Source organism: Eptatretus burgeri, chromosome 10 (assembly GCF_056783735.1).
Source record: "Eptatretus burgeri isolate ZD-2024b chromosome 10, Ebu_testis_v1, whole genome shotgun sequence".
NCBI lineage: Eukaryota > Metazoa > Chordata > Myxini > Myxiniformes > Myxinidae > Eptatretus > Eptatretus burgeri.
Genome location: NC_140970.1, coordinates 78,456,366 through 78,477,284, shown reverse-complemented (window position 1 = coordinate 78,477,284; position 20,919 = coordinate 78,456,366). Strand labels below are relative to the sequence as shown.

The 20,919-nt window shown below is 44.4% G+C and overlaps 1 protein-coding gene across 5 annotated transcripts in view; it reads left to right on the top strand.

Moving 5' to 3' along the window:
• The window catches only part of TMEM201 (transmembrane protein 201), a 203,969-nt gene extending 196,050 nt beyond the window's left edge, over window positions 1-7,919 (top strand). For all 5 annotated transcript variants that reach the window (XM_085899039.1, XM_085899041.1, XM_085899037.1 and 2 more), the window contains 2 exons: window positions 5,414-5,527; window positions 6,772-7,919. In XM_085899039.1, the coding sequence (XP_085755165.1) occupies window positions 5,414-5,527; window positions 6,772-6,896 (239 nt within the window). In that variant the 3' untranslated portion in view covers window positions 6,897-7,919. The remainder of the gene's footprint in view (window positions 1-5,413; window positions 5,528-6,771) is intronic.
• Window positions 7,920-20,919: the final 13,000 nt, after the last annotated feature.

Below are 20,919 nucleotides of genomic sequence, written 5' to 3'. Positions count from 1 at the left end.
TAATAGACGGTGGTAACTCTTGGTCCTTGCTCGTGTTTTGTGCCTGTCCCGCACATTGCTTGTTTGGTTGCATGACTGCATGCGTGTTTTTGCATACCTGCATGGCTGTATATGTGCATGTGTTATAAATAAATGTGCTTGTTTAAATGTACCCCGTTCGTCGTGTCATTTTCCCCTATTGAACCGCCGTATTGCATTTTGGAATGGTCGCTGGTTTTTGAATTCCGATAAAAGAATCGGGTCCGGTGAGGTCTGGCGATAATACCCCGCTCGGTTATCCCAGAACGGAATGAACCACTTAAGCGGTCCGTGTCCAAGCAGGCCTTCGCCGAGGTACGGTCTCTCGGTAGGTTACCCGCGCGAATACTTAGGTATATCGATATTTGGTGATTGACCCTGTCGTGCGCGGGTAGAATACGGACTAGGCCGTGGTGGGGTTAAGAACCCACCCGTGACTGGTTTCTGGCGTTGTTCCAGAAAGTTGCGACTGAATTGCTCGTTCGGTGGGCGTGCTGCTGCTATTAGTGAAAAGCGGTCGTTCGCACGCTGGGCAGGCGGTAGATTCGTATCAATATATATATATATATATATATATATATATATATATATATATATATATATATATATATATATATATATATATATATATATATTGTTGTGGTTACCAAATTCGCAAACCACCATTCAGGTCCCTTAGGTGAGGTATCTCGGTAAGTGCATGTGTAGTTAGGCCCAAACCCGTTGTCTAGTGGGAATAAATGTTATTCATGCGTGCTGCGACTCTTCAGGATAGCCGTTTTTCTTTTACTATCTTTATTTTGGACCAACCGCCATGATCACAACCACAACATCAACCACCGACCACAACCACCGCTTCACCACAACCGCCACGACCTTCACGTCACACCTCGCAACCGTAGCATCGCCACCGTTCTTGCCCCGCTGTGGGTACCGGTGTTGGACTCGTGCAGGGCGCACGTTGAATAGCGTGTACAAAATCACGGATTTTGTGCTTCAAAAACGGATCAAAAACGACACACGCCCACTTTTTGCCGTCCAATCGGTGAGCGAGGGGCGATTTGGCCCCGCCTCCAGAACGATCGATATATGCAAATTTGTGGATCAAAAAGCCTTCACGCCCACTTTTTCTCGGGCCAATGGGGAGCGAGGTGAAAGGTCAAAGGGAGGGGGTCAAAGGCGAAGCTACGGGGGGATAAAAGGACCGTGTGTGTTCGTCAGTCAGAGCCGTGTGGAAGTCTGGAGCCCGAAGCCTGCAGTAGCTGGAGAAGCTGAAGAGAGTCGAACGAGGAGAGCCCAAAGAAGAGTCCAGGGTGGAGAGTCCAGAGGCGGAGAGGCGGCAGCGGCGAAGGCAGACGAGGGGGTGCTCACGACGGTGCCGGGAGCTGCACGCCCGAGGAAGGCCGGCAGCGCGACCTGGCCGAGGTGGAGACGCACACCAGGGATAATAAAGATCCTCTATACCCCGAGCATCAGCAACCCCCTCCTGTTTCCCCCCGCGCTGAGATAGTGCGACCAAGGGGGCCCCTTTCCCACCCCCTGCCAGGCACTGTCCGCGAGGCCCGCGGAGTGAGGCGCGATCGCCGCTCCGCGTCTCATCACCAGACGGGTAGGCGCGACCCGGTCTCGGCCTCAGGCCCGCCTCATTCTTGAGGGTATTCTTTCCTTGGTTTTGGGTATGTGTTGTCGGCGCCGTCTGTGAAGTAGAATTGTATAAGTGTTGCCGTGTGCTCGGTAGTCGGTATTAGCTCTGCACTGTGTTCTCACTTTTATATTTGCTTTTTGTGTAAATGGAATTGTTTTCTTTTTTTTGTGTGCATTTGGTGGAATTGTATTTGTGTGCTTCCCGTGTGCCGCGAATAAATGTGCTTTATTGTTGAACTGTTCTCCCGCTTCGCTTCGTCTTTTCCCCCATTGAACCCTCATCTTGCTTCACGTAAAGGGTTGGTAGTGGGCTGAATACGCCCGATAATTAATCGAACCGTCGAGGTCGACGATAACACCGCTCGGTTATTCTGATAGTACGGAACGGGTCGCTTAAGTGGCCCGTGTCCGAAGTCGACCTGCGGCGAGGTGCGATCGCCCGGTCTACCCTCCGCGTGGGTACTTAGGTAGGTCGGGTCGGCGAGCAACCCTATCCCACGCGGGGGCTGATTGGCTCGATCGCGGTGAGACCGAAAGGTCCACCCGTGACTGGTTCCCGGCGTTAGTCCGAGAGGGTCACGACTGGATTGTCCGTCCGGTGGGCGACGTGCCGCGATTCGAGTTACGTGGCCGTCAGCACGCCGGCGGGCGCGAATACCGCAACAATATATATATATATATATATATATATATATATATATATATATATATATATATATATATATATATATATATATATATATATATATATATATATATATATATTCTGCATGGTCTTGGCTCGTGGAAAAGCTTGGACACAGAACAGACCAGGACGCAACATACCAAAGAGAGCAGCAGGAGAAAGGGGAAACGCCAGTAGCAAGGTGGAGGGAGAAGGTAGGAGGAGATGGACAAACAAGGGATGTAGTTAACTATGAGGAGGTAGGGGAGAACGCAAGGGGTGGACAAGATGGATACTTAAGCAAAATTTTGGTAGGAGTGGGGGTGGTTTAACTGGTGCAAAAAAAGATAATGGCTTTGGATGGGGAATGACCTGAGATGGTGGTGAACAGCTGTCTTGAAGACCGGGAGAGGGGAATGACATCGAAAAGAGTGTGAAAGGTTGTTCCGTGGGTGGGAAAAGAGAGAAATAAATGAGTGGATGTGAGCAGTAGTTTTGCATTTAGGCAGTTTCACTCATTTAGGCAGAAGAGCACAGAGAGGGCAGTATGATCATGATCAATAATCATTATTATGATCATTATCATTATTATGTCGTTATCATTATTATTTTAATCATTATTACTTGTACGGGCCCGTAGGGGCGGGCCCGTAGGTGAGTTCCAGTATGTGCAGCCCTCTCTCGCCCCCTCTCTCTCGCCCCTCTCTCTCGCCCCCCTCTCTCACCCCCCTCTCATACCTCTCCCCACTCTCACCCCCTCCTCTCTCCCCCTCTCTTGAATTGTGACGCCCCTCTCTCTCACCCCCCTCTCTCCCCTCTCACCCCCTCTCTCTCCCCCTCCCTCCCCTCTCTCTCACCCCCTCCCCTCTCTCACCCCCTCTCTTGCCCCCCATCTCTCCCCCTCTCTCCACCCTCTTTCCCCCTCCTCTCTCCCCCCTCCTCTCTCACCCCTCTCTCTGTAAATGTATTCACCAATGTATTCACAAAAAACAAATAAATAAATAAACATTAATTGTGACGTCATTCGTGATGTCATAGCACCGTGTCTTGTCTGGTTGACAGACAATATATGTCGTTATTGGTTGACAGACATTGGTCATTGTATCACGTTATTCTTTTTATTACTGCCAATTATTGTGCTATTAGTATTATTATTAAGACGCTGTTATCATTATTCTGAGAAAAAGTGGCATGATAAGGTGATAAGGTGGAACGACACTTCAGCTGCCATATATATACCTTTTCAACACTGAAAAAAGCAATAAAATGGCCGTAACTTGGGAACCGCTCGTCCGATTAACATCAAACCTTGAAAAGGCACATCCGCGGGGCACCGGCAATATTCCTGGCAAGTTTCAATCAGATCGGACCGGCGGACGTCGAGAAACGGCGGTTGCAGACAAACACACACACACGCACACACACGCACACACACACGCACACACACGCACGCACACACACAGATTGCTGTAATTATAGATAGATTATCAATAAAAGAAGATTACGTCAGACAATGCTGTATCCAAAATATTTTTGGTTGTTTTTTGAACAATATAAAGCAATATTATGAGGTGAGGTAATGTTAGCAAAGAATTAAAATAATTGTATAAACAACTGTATGGATCAACAAAGCAAATAAGGTGGACTCCCCTCCGCCTTCCCAGCCCCTACAGGATGCCAACCCATGGGGTTTATCCATGCTTCTATCCTCTAAATGCTGGGCGTCAGATGAGGAAACAGCACTTACCGTTTCTAGTGTTTCGTATGACTAGAAGCACCTGCTCGACGGACCCATGCAGGGACGGACGCACGCATACAGGCATGCTGAGACTGTGCTCCTTTTGTACACAGTGTTAGATTCTGCCAGGTTCAGATTCGAACCACCGACCTCCCATACGAGGAGTGGACTCTCTAATCACACCACTGAGTTTGGCTTTTTACCTTCTTTCTGATATTACAGAGCTATTTCACGTCTTTAAAAGTGGCACTGACAAGCACAATTTGCTGCACACAGTTTTGTGTGCCACTACCAACTGGAAATAAAAAAGCTGACATTTCTCCTTGATTCTAATTTTGGAATGAAACCAACATTGTATTTATTTTTTGTTCATAGCTCAAAGTTAATACAGTTGAGTCTTGACTGATATATTCAAAAAAACCGATCTCATCGAGAGTTTAAACCTCTTCGTGCAGTAACTTTGTTCTACAATTCCTGAGGCTCATGGAAGAACTGTCACACACAATCCATGCACTCACATGCAGACAGCCAACATAGAACTTGACAATAGATATACACGGCCTGACCTTGGGAGAAGGAAGTAACTTCCCGGTGCACACTTGGTGCTAGAGGCATCAAATAGTGATGTCACTTTTCTTTTTCTCTACATGCAATGGACAGCCGCAAGAAATCACTCCCCCCCCTCCCCCGGAGGAATGCCAACCTCTTCCCTCCCCCCTCCCCCGGAGGAATGCCAACCTCTTCCCTCCCCCCTCCCAAAAAGACGAGGTCTATCCATACTCTATCCTCGAAATGCTTAGCGCCAAGTGAAAAACAGCATGTACCATTTTTAGTCTTTGGTATGACTTGGCCAGGGCCAGAAGCGAACCGCTGACCTCCCAGACTTGTAGCTGATGCTCCAACCATTACACTACCGAGTCTTTGAAAAATAGTAGTGTTAAATCTCCTGGTACAAATGATGCACTGTTAAAACTTCTGGCAAGCGGTCCATTAACAAAACTTCTGGAACACTGTCAATATCAAATGATAGTTACTTTTTCTGGTAGGCCATATAAAATGGGCCAAGATGGACAATCTCGTAATATTGTAGACTCTTTCCTGAGCACAATGAATTGAGATATTCTGGTTGCGAGATCATTGTTTGCTCTGTTTAAATGATATGCGAAATATATGAACAAAATAACCGAGTACAGTCTGTAGATGAAAGCCAACACCAGTAGTTCTGTAGTCATTGGGCCAGGCTTCCTGCCTCATATATACATACCCACATCGACCATGAAGACTCGTTTTTCACTTTGGTTGTCACAAGCAGAATGAATGTCCATTGCTTTTGCTTTGACTCTTCCCAGGTTCTCAGGACCCCAGAGTGGATGTGCCAAGCCACGATTCCGACGACCGATCCTCAAGCTCATCTTGCTGTCCCGTTGATACCACGACCGCATTGCACCCAGACACGCGCTCAGGTGGAACACTTCTATCGTATGCATCCCACACTTTGTTTCTTTGATTTAATCGAATTGCATTCTCGTCACAAAATTTTATAAGGTCGTTTTCAAATATATATCATATGCCTGAAGCTCTATTTTTAAACGTCAGTGTCATAAGACAATGCTGGGCCTGCACACATTATGATGGGTAAAAAAAAGAAAAGTCAAGAAATCCTTCTCCTCCCCAAGGAGACGCGCACTTTCGTGAAAGCAATGACGCAATTTACGAACTTTCGTGTACAGGCACACAGCTGTTCATTAAAATTCATAGTTGTTCATCAGAAAATGCGTTCCCAAGCAAGATTCAGACCTAAATGACATGTGTGACTTGCCACGGTGAATTTCCAGTCTGTCTCACCAGAGCCAATATTGTGTTTGTCCTATTCAACAACTCGAGGTTCTCCATCACTCCATGTGTGCTAATGACACATTTCTATTAATGCCGAGTCATTGCTTGTAACTAACCTTACGGCGGTCACTTTTCTTTTTCACAAACTTCACTCGTCCTGCAAGCCTGATGTCCTCCGACTCCAGAACGCACACACTCCTACCGCCTTGTTTCCATTGTAACCAAACCTCTCGCCTTTTTAAGCCCCTCTTTTTTGTGCGGGGTAGAGCGACCGCCTGAAGATGGGTGGGGAGGACTGTTGATTGCTAAACAAACAAACAGATTTTAATTTGAAACTGCTGTTACGAGCAACTGCAGAAATGTATTTTGTACTTCTTTAAGGCTCCGCTTCTTCAAACACCACCTCGTGCAGCCTGTTGTGCCATATGTCATGGCTGAAGCATTGGTTAATTTATGAAAACAAACAAACGTGGGAAACATGAAACCCGAAAAACGAAGTCGTGCAACTGGATAAAGGCGTTTATAAGGGAAAAGAGACTGAACTCTCTCATGCGGAAGGTCCAAGTCTGATTGTAAGCTATGGGCCTGAACAGTTTAAGTGCAAGTCCAAAACAATCACTTGTGTGGTTTATAAAAAAGACAATATTGTTGCAAATTAAAGTATGCGGGCTCTTGCAGCTTTGGTGGGAGCAATACAGGTAAACGGCAGTTTTTGTGATTGCTCCACCAAGATCACGTCCTGGAAAACAGATACCAGAAATTTGGCAAGCAGTGGAACTTGAACTCTAGTATTATAGTGATGTATTTGCCGTGGACAATTCGGTGATGGTATAATGCAGTAAGCACATATAATATTAATTGTGTGTTGCAGGTCAGGGTCGAATAAGTGTACAGGTGATTTTCCTGGCACTGAGTGTGTTGTTCAACTTGCTCCTCACGGGATTCGTCTTCATCACAGGCCGCCTATCTTTTACTCCTGCGGCAAACAATCACTGACGGGGTTTGAAAGAAAACGGATTCTTGGTTGAATTATTAGCTGCTGATCCAGCTCCACCAAGACCCTTCCCCGACGTGGAAATTGTGTTGCCGAGGCCTCAGAACAGACCAAGAATGGCGGATTCTCCAGTTACTTTTAGAAACCTCTGCTCGGGTTCCAATTTGAACATTTAATGGATTCTTACTACTTGATTGCAGAAGCACATGCTTGTTGTCGTCAGGTTGAACGAATGTATTTTTCACACCATTTGAAGTTCTTTTTCTTTTTTTATGACTTGCATTTAACCGGAGATGTTTGTTTTTAAAATTTTTTTTACTTGAAGGGGTAAGACGTAAAAATGGTGCTTCGGGCTGTTTTTGTATGAAAAAAAGAAAAACGAACATTCATTCCTCCGTCACATTTGAGATTCGGTCCTGGGAGTGAGGATTAGTGACTTTTTGTTATAACTGTACATTTCAATTTGCTCAAATTGATGTTTACAAAGTAATTTAAGGATTTTGCTACACAACTTTGTCTTTTGTAACGTCTGCCTTTATCAAATGTGTTGCAATGCAATACCACGCGGCAATATTTTATTTTCTCTACAAGATTGAGGCTCATGGAAGAGATGACAGATGGTGAAGAGGCAATGAACTGATGGTGGGACAGTGGGGAAACATTTGGATATGAGGGAGGAGGGGAGGACACAGTTACCTGCAAGAAAGAGGGTTGAGTTGTTGGTCGTAGGAAATGTCGCGGGCAAGGATGTGGGTATTGCAGTATATGTTTGAATCCCTATCACGCGGTGGCATACTTTTTCCAAAAATAATGCTGTATCCTGGGATCTTGATTATCCACTAATGAATGCAAGCAGTTGAGACTGCTGTCTTGATGCCCCCTGTCCCCTTCCCCTTTTCCTCCAAAAGTGTGTTCCTATTGATTCAACACTCTGCCTGTGAAGCACTGTAACCCTGGAAATGTTATGGACTCGTGTCATCGTCATGTTTAACTAATAAAAAAAGCACCTGAGATGCAAAATTTAATTTGTTTTTCGGTCGATGATCACTCGACCTCAACATCATTGCAACTAAGAATGTTGGGAAAGTGGGGTGGAGCACATGAAAAACTTCATAAAACCCTGATGTTCGATTGTAGTTTCACAGCCTTTGGACTTGGACTTTCTTCGTCACTGAAAAGCTAAGTTTATCGGCCAGATTATTCAGGGTACACTTGTAACCTGTCTTCAGTTGTCAAAAAATGTGTTTTTGTTTCCGGTAGATGGAGGTTATGTATTCAGCCATGCTTGTTTGTCTGAATGAGCAGGATATCTCAAAAAGTTATGGATTGATTCGGATGAAACCTGGTGGACAGGTTCAGTGTGTGATGAGAACGAATTGATTTGATTTGTCGAAGATCCGGATGCGAGATATTTTTTTTAAAAAACTTAAAAAGCAATTCTTCACAATTGAGAGATGGGGCCAAAAACGATATACAGCATGATATTTCAAAAAGTTGTGGATGGGTTATGACAACTTGGTGGATGAGTTGGGTAGGTGAGGTGACAATAACAAGCCGGTTATATTTTGGTTCAGGTCTAAATGCAGATCTGGCCTATCAGTGGGATGCAAAACGTAAACTGATCAGCCTGGCAGAGTTCTGTGCTCTACCTCTACCAAGTGCTGTTCTAGTTACTTCTTGTTTCTCACTCTTTCAGCAGGCCTGATTCATTTATTTTGGTTTATTTTTCATCTCCTGCCCCTATCCCCATAACCTCGTTTCAACATTGTAAACATCCATTGCATCGATCCTTGTTGTAATGTAACCCCATCCATCTTTGATCATTTATGTAGTGTTGATCATTCCTATGTCATTTGTGGTCCACATGGTGGGTCCTTTCCCTGCCACCTATTTTAGCTTTCCACTTACCTTCTACATCTTCTATTGTTACGAAAAAATATTTTTGAATTGTTTGAAAAAGTCCTCACTATCTACCTGTAAACCCCCTTACCCACCCTCACCTTCTGCACTTTCATCATCGTCTCTCTCAATCTTGATCACTCCCCCCCCCCTGCTGGCTGTTGGTGAGTCGAGTGGAGTGTCATGGCAGCTGTGTGGTCTTGGTGAGCTGTGATCTGCCTTGTTTTTTCACCCTTCTATCCCTTTTGGCATCGTTTTTTCACCTCCCTTCCTTTGTTTCCTTCTACACATCGTTATTTGTGCCTCCACCCTCCCCTCTTCGTTAGACCTCACGCTTCGGCCTTCCCTTGCACCATCGTCACCCCACCCCACCCCGCCCATCTGTCCTTGTTATTTTGCGATTTGCGCTTCAGTTCATCTCTTGTCCTCCCCCTCCCCTTTCCTCTTCCCCCTCCCCTTTCCTCCTCCTCCCCTTTCCTCCTCCTCCCCTTTCCTCCTCCTCCCCTTTCCTCTCCTCCCCTTTCCTCCTCCCCTCCCATTTCCAAATCCTCCTCCCCTTTTCTCCCCTTTCCTCCCCTTTCCTCCTCCGCTCCCCTTTCCTCCTCCGCTCCCCTTTCCTCCTCCCCTCCCCTTTCCTCCGCTCCCCTCCCTCCCCTCCCTTACCCTCCCCTCCCCTCCCATCCTCTACCCTCCCACCCCCCATTCCCCTGTTTTCTCCTCACATACTTTTTTCCCTGAGATAGAGAGAGAAAGAGCCCATAACTTCTTGTGGATAGTTTTTAGTTGGCGGCCCATCCCGGCCCTTCAACTGATCGTTTTTTTCTTCACTGTAGCTGTGTTTATTTCCTTTGGAAACCTGTCTCGGTTCTTATTTAATTACAGCACGAGAGCAATCACCCCTCCTCCCCCCACCTAAACATGACTTTGTATTCCCGTTATTCGGCATTTGAAGCATTAACACGAAAACATGGCGTTGTCTGCGTCCCACCCGCCGACCTTAGCGTCGAGGATCTCGTTATCGCTATAGGAAACATAGTCGGTACTGACAAAGTTTGTGCAGCCAGGCGAATGAACAAACGTGTGGTTATCTTCGTGTCTGAGACAGAACTAGTTCACGAAATTGTCAGGTCAGGTCAGGTATGGGAGCATGTGCCAGAACAGCGCGTCGCTGCGTCCACTTTCCGCCGGTACTCCAGGGGCCTCCGTCTGGCCATCCCCCAGGCAGATGCCAGGCCCATCCCCATCTCCTTGAGATGATGGTCAACCTGCTGCAACCATGAGGCACGTGGTCGGCCCACTGGCCTCCTCCACTCATGAGACTCCCTCGCTGAGAGAATCTGGTGAGCAGGATCAGCGTCAGGAAAACGAGCCACATGTCCATACAGCCGCAGCTGACGCTCACGGACTATGCAGGTAACAAATCTCATCCGAGTCTCTCTCAGCAACCGCTCGTTGGACACAAAATCCGACCAGCGATAGCCAAGGATTCTCCGAAGAGACCTGGTACCAAAGGAATTAAGTCTCCGTCTCAGATCCTTGGTCAAAGTCCAAGTCTCGCACCCATAGAGCAAGACTGGAAGTACCAAGGACCTGAAGACTCGGACTTTCGTCCTCCCGCACAGGTACCGGCAGCGCCACACCCCATGATCCAGTGAATCCATGACTCCCCAGGCCCGACCCAGACGTCTATTGACCTCCGGCTCACAACCTGCGGAGACATGAATATCACTGCCAAGGTAAGTGAATCTATCCACGACCTCAACATCCTCACCACAAACAGACACAGACAGGACAGCAGCATCCAAGATGTCACCGAAAGCCTGGATCTTTGTTTTGACCCAAGAAATCCGTAATCCCAACGGCTCCGACTCCTCATTCAGCACCTCGAGGGCCCCCGATACGAAATTGTATCGACCAGATTATCAACAGATGACGGACATTTCGTGCTCGTCTCCCCTCTCGACACACCGGCCGACACACACTCGACACACCGGCCTTGTGATGACTCTGAAGGTCATCATCTCGAACGCTCCTCCTTTCCTGAAGAATCAGATGCTGATCTCCGAACTATCTCGTTATGGTACTGTGGTTTCTCAAATCACCATGTTACCTTTACGTATAGTGTAGTAGACAGTAGAAAAATCGTGCAAATTATGATACAAGCATCAAATTTGGCATTTATGTTCTGCAGGCCTTTTTGATCAAATCTGTCTGATTGGCCATTTGAAAATCCAAATTTTGAAAAATTTGAAGAAAAAAAAAACCTTCAAAAAAATTGAAGTCACAGCTGGCTGAAATTCTTGAAGTGCAAGTGAACATCCCAGACAGAGAACCAAGGGGAGATGCAGTCATCATTGATGGCTCAGCACTTATCAATGCCCGACCTCCACGCACTTCAAAGATATTTGATGATTATGCTAAAGAAGACATCATCCCAAAGGTGGAATCCTATGGTGCCAGGTACGAGAGGGTGGACGTCGTATTTGATGTGTGCAAGAAGTCAAGTCTGAAGTCCGAGGCAAGGTCGAAAAGGGGTCAAGGAATCAGAAGAAGAGTGACAGGAATCAGTAAGACCCCAAGTAACTGGAGAAGCTTTCTTTGAGATGACAGCAACAAGACTGAGCTGTTTCACTTCCTTGCGGAAAAGATGTGTAAAGCACAGACGACAAGCACAGTCATTGTCACAAAATGAGAAGATGCCATTAGCAACACAAGGAAGTCACTGGATGCTGTGTCTCCATGTTGTCATGAAGAAGCTGACACTCGAATATTTGTACACACCAGGGATGCAACGACGGATGGTAGCAAGTCCATTATCATTAAGGCTAATGACACGGACGTACTGGTCATAGCAATATCTGTACTGCCATCCTTACAGGAACTAGGTCTTGAGAACATGTGGATTGCCTTTGGCCAAGGAGCCAAGGCACGATGGATTCCAGTCCATGAGGTAGTTTCTGCAATAGGGCCTGAGAAAGTTTGAGGGATCCCAGACTTCCATGCGTTCACTGGATGTGACCTCGTGTCTGCCTTCCGCGGTAAAGGGAAGAAAACTGCATGGCAGACTTGGAACGTCTTTGATGATGTTTCTGAAACATTCACCAATCTCAGCCAGCATCCAACATTGATTCGTGATCTTGACTTTTTTGAAGTTTTTTTTTTTCTTCAAATTTTTCAAAATTTGGATTTTCAAATGTCCAATCGGGCAGGTTTGATTAGAATCCTTTGGAGAATAAATGTGCCAAATTTGATGCTTGTATCATCATTTGCACGATTCCTCTCAAAAATTGCTGTTATCTGCCCCACTCGTAGCCAGGACGATCGGACGAAGCATGTGATGTCTTTTCGGAGACAAGCTCATGTGGTGCTTCCTCCCTCTAACACTGAAAGAACCTTCAACATTGTTTTAAAACTCAAAATTGATAATCATGATTACCAAGTATACGTAACCACTGACACCCTGAAATGTTTCGAATGTGGTAATTTCGGACACTTGAAACGATCTTGCCCAAAGGCGACTTCGTCAAACGATGAAACAAACCTCGTCAACAAGTATACTACTACTACTACTACTACTACTACTACTACTACTACTACTACTACTACTACTACTACTACTACTACTACTACTACTACTACTTCTACTACTACTTCTACTTCTTCTTCTTCTTCTTCTTCTTCTTCTTCTTCTTCTTCTTCTTCTTCTTCTTCTTCTTCTTCTTCTTCTTCTTCTTCTTCTTCTTCTTCTTCTTCTTCTTCTTCTTCTTCTTCTTCTTCTTCTTCTTCTTCTTCTTCTTCTTCTTCTTCTTCTTCTTCTTCTTCTTCTTCTTCTTCTTCTTCTTCTTCTTCTTCTTCTTCTTCTTCTTCTTCTTCTTCTTCTCCTTCTTCTTCTTCTCCTTCTTCTTCTTCTTCTTCTTCTTCTTCTTCTTCTTCTTCTTCTTCTTCCCGACAGTGAAGGAAGCGAATCCCGTGTCTGGTAATAAGGTCCATTCCTCTCAGTCCGATCGTCCAAACAGCAGAACGAATGTTTGGGATGGTTTCACCATCATTTCATCAAGGAAGCGAAAGACTTTACCTGATGGTCGTTTAACCCAGAAGAAGGCCGCATTTACAAACGAGGACTCTGTCGGTAATGTTCCCGCAGTTGTAACTGACGACACTCGACAAGGCCTACCCGGAATGGACCTGGAATGGACCCGGTACCTACGTCCAACAAGTTTACCCTACTTGCCGGTGAGGACATCGACGTTTCCCTTACAGAGACCGTTTTACCTGTTATTGCAGTAAATGAAACTTTCACTCGTTAAAAACTCTCCTATTGGAAAGTCCATCGACGGTGATACACAGACCACTAGTGATGAACCTGCCGTCACTTCGGTAAATGTTAACCCTGAATCCTTGTCAGCGGGAAATAGTGAAACAAATGTTAACCCTGTTACTGCTCCCAGTCCATCACGTGGTGAAGCGAGAAACGCAGGAAATGTTAAAATGGATGTTTTACGAGAGACCCCCAAAGTATTATTATCCAACGCCGTTGGAGGTCGAGAACACCATTACGGTCGAGGGAAGCGATATCGCTACATCCGCTGATGGTGTTTCCGTTTCATCAAATCCCCCGATTATTTCCGTTCCTTCACCAGGAGATGTTCCCACAATGGAAGAGCACATAGACGTGGTAACCAGTACAGATCCGTGTATCAATACTGACGACAGTATCGACATCCACGACAGTACAAACTTGTGTGACTCGGAAACTAAAACTGACTCTGACGAATCTGACCTGGAGGAAACAAACAGGAACAGTCAGGTGGAAACGGTGGAGAAGCTGACCAGTCAAGGTCCTACACCCCCCCCCCCCCCGAATGAGTAAGACTCTTCTTACAAAATACATACAGGAAACGTAATGTAAACCTGACGGAATACTTTCCAGATCTAGCGTCCTTCCTTGAGTGTGCTCAGGCTATCGTACGTAAGCCTGACTTATTCCGTTTCCACCAGACACACTGTCACCGCTTGAAAATATTGATCGCCAAGGCGAAAAGGGATTCTAATCAATTATCCCGCTTCTGATCTTATTCTTAGAAACTATTATTTTCCTCATGGTCAGTTTCAAGATTGGAACAATGAATGTTTATGATGGTGGGAGTCCGCTCCGCAAGGTCCAAATTAAACAGCTGGTAGAGGTCAACGGTCTTGACATAGCTTTGTTACAAGAGACCCATGCCGTCCGATCTGTTCAGGCTCAGTGGCGACTATTTATGGACAAGGAATGTTTCTTCAGTAACAACTCCTCGTCGAAGGCAGGCATCATGTTTGTCTTAGGGAAACATTTCCATCCATCCTGCCTTAAATTTAAGAGTATTATTGATGGACGCCTTGCCTCTGTGACCTTCTCCATCAACCAGGTCAAGTTCACAATTCTCAATGTGTTTGCTCCAAGCAAAAATGACGAGCGGATCTCCTTTTTTGCCGAACTGAGAAAATTCCTGCAAACACTGGATTTGCAGACTTGTCTAATTATTGGTGGCCACTTTAACTGTACTGTTAATGCTTCATGTAACCGGAACGGGCCGGAACCCCAACCATGTACCGCAAAACTTTTTGCAAACATGGCGAAATATAATTTCTATGATATTTGGCGCGTGCAGCACCCTTCTGATCGGTCTTACACATGGTGTTGTTGTTTAAACAACTACATCTCACTTGCGAGGCTTGATCGCATCTATGTAAATTCTCATTTATTACATGGAGTTTATAAATCTGATATGGTGCCTTCTGGTTTCTCTGACTATTCCAAAGCTCGAGTCTTCATTCAACTCTCGAAACCACGTCCAGGGAACTCTCATTGGAAATTCAATAATAGTTTACTAGAAAACCTCAACTTCATTCAGGCCTTTGAATCCTTCTGGACGGCTCTCCGAGAACAGAAGTTAAGCTGTTCCGTTAATCCGCTGATATGGTGGGATTTAGTAAAAACCCAAATTAAAGGGTTCTGTCAACAGTATCATTTTTCTCAACAAGGGCTGACAATAAAGTTTAAAAAAAATTACAGTTAGAGATTTTACATCTCCAACGGGTCATCGGACAAAATAATAGTAACATACAAAAAAACCTTAATCGAGAAACGATCCTTATTAAAGGAAATAACCGAGAGGAATGCACGTGGTGCCTTAGTTTGGATGAGGGTGCGACACCTGAATGAGGCAAACATACCAACCAAGTACTTCTTTTCCTCAGAGAAACGTCTTCCCAGTAAGCAACTTTCTCAGCTGCAATTGGCAGATTCATCCATTACCTTTGCACAATCAAAAATCAAACTTTTCGTGAAGGAATACTTTTCGAAAATATATTCAATGGAACAAATAAATCCTGTCAGTGTCGCCTCTATCTCTGTAGGCCTGCCAGTGTTATGTGCAGATGGGCGTTCCCAACTGGAAAGACCCATTATAGTAGGATCGAAATATTAAATAAACATCCTAACCTCAAAAAAATTGCAAGAAAACGTTTTATCATGTTTTCTGTAGTACTTGGTCCAGAGAACAACATATCAAAAGTTGGCCGAAATCGCACCATCAGAAAGGGTCAAAGTTTGACATTAAAAAAAGATGGCTGCCACGATTAAAAAGTGCCTCATTTCTTCTCATATCCCATCATCTTAGCTGTTTTTACACATATAAGTGTAAAAATAAATAGTTTAAAACTGTTCAAACCAGTATCTCGGTGAATTCATCATTCTATATTTAACATTGCATACCCAAGTGACGTCATGAGGTAATCTATGACGTCATGACGTGACTTTTTATTATTTCACAATTATGTGGAAAATTGATGATGATGAAGATTTTAGATGGTATTACTGAAGGCATTAATTATTCCTGATCAAGCACCTATAGTTACAGTGCTGCCATCTACCAACATCTTCAGAATATTAAGACAAAGGATTCCAATCAGCTTCAGATTTTTCCAAATTTCACTTCCATCAAAATGTTGAATTATGATATAGAAAATGACAATGTTTTCAAACTAAAGAAGATGACACAGGTAAGATTAAAAAAAAAACTTTCAATGGCCATTTTTCCCATTAGACAGTCATTCAGTTTTACTTCAATTAACACTGGTGAGGCCATGTGCATTTCTTGTGTAGGCGTACATGGTGTAAACTATATGTAGGGCAGAGACCATTGATGAAGTACGAACTTTCGCCATATCCACCCTCCTTGTTCGAAGCTAAACATCAACTACAGAAACCAGACAAACCTGCGCTTCTCGAGGCGATACGGAACCATGCTGCATCCGTAGATGATGCTGTCCTTCAGTCTATTCCCAAGACAGATCACTACGTCTTAAATGGAGGTTCCCTTCTACATCGCTTGAAATGGACAGAAGGAAGTACATTTCAATTGCCGATGATTATGCATCTTTTACAGTGGAACTATATGGAAAAGCCACTGTGGTATTCGATGGATATGAGGGACCAAGCACAAAGGACAACACCCACCAGCGACGGAAGACAACTGAGAAATGCTGTCAACATTACAGAGACAACTAAATTTGTGGGGAAGAAGGATGATTTCCTTTCCAATGAAAAGAACAAAAAGTCACTTATTGATATGATATCAGCATGCCTGAAGCAAAAAAGCTGCCATGTTGTCCAGGCAGAGGGGGATGCAAATGTGGATATAGTGAAAGCAGCTGTCACAATGTCCACTTTCAAATCAACTACGCTTATCGGAGAAGATACAGATCTTCTAATATTGCTTCTCTATCATGGGAAAATGGATAGTAAAGAACTTTACTTTCGGTCAGACAAAGGGAAACCGAATGTCTACAATATAAAGGTTTTGAAGCAGTTACTCGGAGATGATGTTTGTACTGATTTGTTGTTTGCCCATGCCTTTACTGGATGTGATACTACTTCTAGAATCTTTGGGGTTGGGAAAAAAATCAGTGTTCCAAAAACTCATCAAAGGTGATTCTGTCTCGCATTCCTGTTCAAAGATTTTCTGTGCTCCAAATACGGATACTGTAGAAAGTGCTGGCTGCAAGGCAATGGTGTCATTGTTTAATGGGAAAACGTCTGACTCTCTAGCATCATTGCGATACAGTTACCTCTGGAAAAAAGTGGCGACAGCAAAGACATTCGTAATGCCAGAGAGATTGCCCCCACAACTTCAGCTACAAAACAGCACTCAAGACAAACTTATCTTCAAGTCATGGTATGGATGGGCCAGAGTGATAACATGGACATAACAAAATGGGGCTGGGACATTCAAGGGAACAAACTCACACCAGTAATGATGGACAACAACCCTGCTCCTGATATTCTGCTAAAAATGATTCACTGCAACTGCTCGGCTGGATGCAACACACTTAGATGTAGTTGTAAGTACGGACTTGAGTGCACAGGGGCTTGTGGACCTTGCCAAGATGGCAACTGTGAAAATATGAACCATGCACCCATTTTAGATGAAAACGAGGAGGAATATGCTGACTTTTTTTGCTAAAGCAGCAATGGGTGTCCCAGCTGGAATGACTTCCTTGGTACCAACTAGCCAGGTATTATTTCAAAGAAATTGAACACATTGGTCTCCATGGCTGTTGTTTTTGTGTGTATAAGACTGCGCTTTAGTAAAAGGTATGGTTGTGGCATCACAATCTTGGCATCATCATTGAATTTATGATGTCATCTGGTCATCAAACAGGATGAAAACTATTTTTGTGAACATGTTTTCATAAATTTGGAAGTTACCATGAAATCACATAAAATTACATCATGATGTCATGACACAATGAATGACGTCATGATGCGACTTTGGGACACTCCCAGCAACTTCACATGTTTTGGTACTTATAAGGTAATAAGTTTTATTGTTAATTGCCACATTTAAAGTGGTTGAGAACTGTTTGTTTCAAAGGTATGCATAGATATTAGGTATTTTGCTCCAATGGCGGCCATCTTTTTTGACGTCATATTTACACCCTTTCTGATGGTCCAATTTTGGCCAACTTTTGATATGTTGTTCTCTGGGCCAAACACTACTGAAAAACACCATAAAACGTTTTCTTGCAATTTTTTAGGGTTAGTCAGCATATTGACCCCACTATTACCTTGGATGAACTTGGCACTGTCCTGCACGGCCTTGCCATTGGGAAAGCACCTGGATTGGATGGACTTACAACCGAATTTTACAAGAAGTTTTGGCACTTATTGGGTCCAGAACTCATTAACATTTTGAACGCAAGCTGCCAGCTTGGAGAGCTACCTCAGAGTTGCCGACGAGCTCTTCTTACCCTCATCCCAAAAAAGGGAGATGTGTATTGAAAATTGGTGTCCTATCTCCCTGTTATGTATGGACTATAAGATATTTTCAAAAGCCCTGGCATCGTGACTTACTCCTCATTTATCCTTGTTGTTGAAGGAAGACCAATGTTACTGTGTCCCAAAACGTTCCATCTATGACAACATCTCCCTTGTGAGAGACATCATTGAACTGTGCAAGGAAAACCCGAAAGATTTAGGACTTCTTCTCCTTGATCAGGAGAAAGCCTTTGACCGTGTTGACCATCGGTACCTTTTCGAAGTACTTGAGCGGTTTGGACTTGGTTCGACCTTCATCTCTTATATTAAAATACTACATAATAATATTTCTAGTGTGCTTAATATAAACAATGAACTTGTTGCACCTTTGTCTGTTAACAGGGGAATTGGACAAGGTTTCCCTCTTTCTGGGTTGCTTTATGCTCTCTCCATCGAACCCCGACTGGTTTCTTTGCACTGTAGACGAACAGGGGTTAGTTTGTCCCAGCTTGAATGGCCCATCAAGGTACTAACATACGCCGATGACGTGTGTATTCGTACAAGATATTAATGACATTAACATCGTTCGTTATTGTTTATCCTTATTTGAAAAGGCTTCTTCAGGCAAAGTAAATTGGAACAAAACGAGCTTCCTTTGGCTCGGACCGTTGTGCTACTTGGCGCCAAGACTTCCTGCTCCACTGTCATGGGCCAACGATGGTGTGAAATACCTTGGAGTGTTCTTCGGTAATAATACCACAGTGGCAAAGAATTGGGCTGGTCTGTTCGAGTTTGTTGAGGGTAAACTGAAAAAATGGAAAGATCTCATCACACCACCGTCATATCGTGGAAGGGTCTTGGTCATCAACACACTGGTGGCCTCTACCTTATGGCACAGGTTATTCGTGCTGCATCCTCCAGCGGTGTTGCTCCAACAGCTCCAGAAGTGCTTCGTGTCCTTTTTCTGGGACAGAAAACACTGGCTGCGACCTGGGGTCCTCAGTTTACCACTGACCGATGGGAGGCCAAGGCCTGGTTGACATAAAGAGCCGGCTAATGGCCTTTCGACTCTCGGTTGCTCTTTGCATGCTATACACGCGACCCTCTCCACCATGGGTCAACGTCGCTTGTCACCTTTTGCAACAGGCTGGGAGGCTAGGCTATGACCACTCTCTTTTCCTGATGAACCTTTCCAAAATCGACACATCTCCCTTCTCTGGTTTCTATCAGAGCATGCTAAATGCGTGGCAAGCTCTGACAATAACAATAGCAACACATTCTTACACTAAACAGATTTTTCTGGAAGAACCTTTGTTCTACAACTTCCTTTTCCATGATATGCCTGCTGATAGGTGTTTCATTCAACGCTTTACCGACAAGGGCGTGAAATCTGTCGCAAATCTTCTCAGCCCAAACGGAAGTTAGATCGGAGCTGATCCATTGGCAAGCCTGGTCGGTGTGTGATCCTCTCGAATCGTGGCACGCATATTATGTAGTGTGCTTTGGACATACACACAGCTCGCACCTGCTTGGGAGCAGGACCAGCAAAGCAATGAACAAAATGCACATCGAATACCTTCTCTCTCTACCTTTCCTGAACTCGTGTGTGCTTTTTCTCTTGCCAGCCCTCTTCCTTGTCCCCCTTTTAATGGAGGCTTCAATTGCCTTCCCAAACAAAAAGACCTTTATTTGGGTTGTGCAAAATTTCTTTCACAACGGCAAATAACACAGCAGAGGGTTCGATGGAGAGACCTCTTACCTTGTTCTCCCCCTTATTTTCCAAACTGGAAAGGTTTTTATCACCATCCTGTACCACCACGACATGGCGACCTCAAATGGAGACCAGTACACTGGATCCTTCCTTCTAATCACTTGTTACACTGTTTTTCAAATCCGCTTGTAGATGAATGTCCTTTTTGTAAGAAAACTGAAAACCTTTTTCACATCGATGTTGAATGCCAACGGTTAGCACGTTTATTCATCTTACTTCAGAATTGTTTTGTGAGGTTTGGTTTGATTTTTAACACTTGTGTGTTCATCTACGGATTGGATATCCCACACAAAAATTCCAATGCTGTGTTTGCCAATTTCCTGCTTGCTCAGGCAAAGATGGCAGTATACAAGTCAAGGAAAAGAAAACTTGATGGTGTTGGAGTAAATGATGAAGATGCTTTGTTTTTGTTCCAAAATCTTGTAATAAGTCGTGTTAAATTGGAATTTGCTTTCTTTTCAGTAACTGGAAGATTACTGCAGTTCGAATCAAAATGGTGCATAAAGGACGTTATTTGTAAAGTCCTCAAAGAATGTTTATCCTTTTGTGAAATGTTTTGTATATAATCCACCCGATTTAATCCTTTCCTTTCTTCAGAAATTGTTTCTTGGTTTTTAATTTTTCTTTCCTTCTCTGAAATGAAAATGTAACTCCCATTTGGAGGCTTTCTTTTCTATTTTTATGATAAAAAGATACAAAAGTTAAGTCTCTCTCTCTCTCTCTCTCTCTCTCTCTCTCTCTCTCTCTCTCTCTCTCTCTCTCTCTCTCTCTCTCTCTCTCTCTCTCTCTCTCTCTCTCTCTCTCTCTCTCTCTCTCTCTCTCTCTCTCTCTCTCTCTCTCTCTCTCTCTCTCTCTCTCTCTCTCTCTCTCTGTCTCTCTCTCTCTCTCTCTCTCTCTCTCTCTCTCTCTCTCTCTCCACAACCACACACACTCTCTCTCTGTGTCTGTGTCTCTGTCTGTGTCTCTGTTTGTGTCTCCCTCTGTGTCTCCCTCTGTGTCTCCCTCTGTGTCTGTCTCTCTGTCTCTCTCTGTGTCTCTCTCTGTGTCTCTCTCTGTG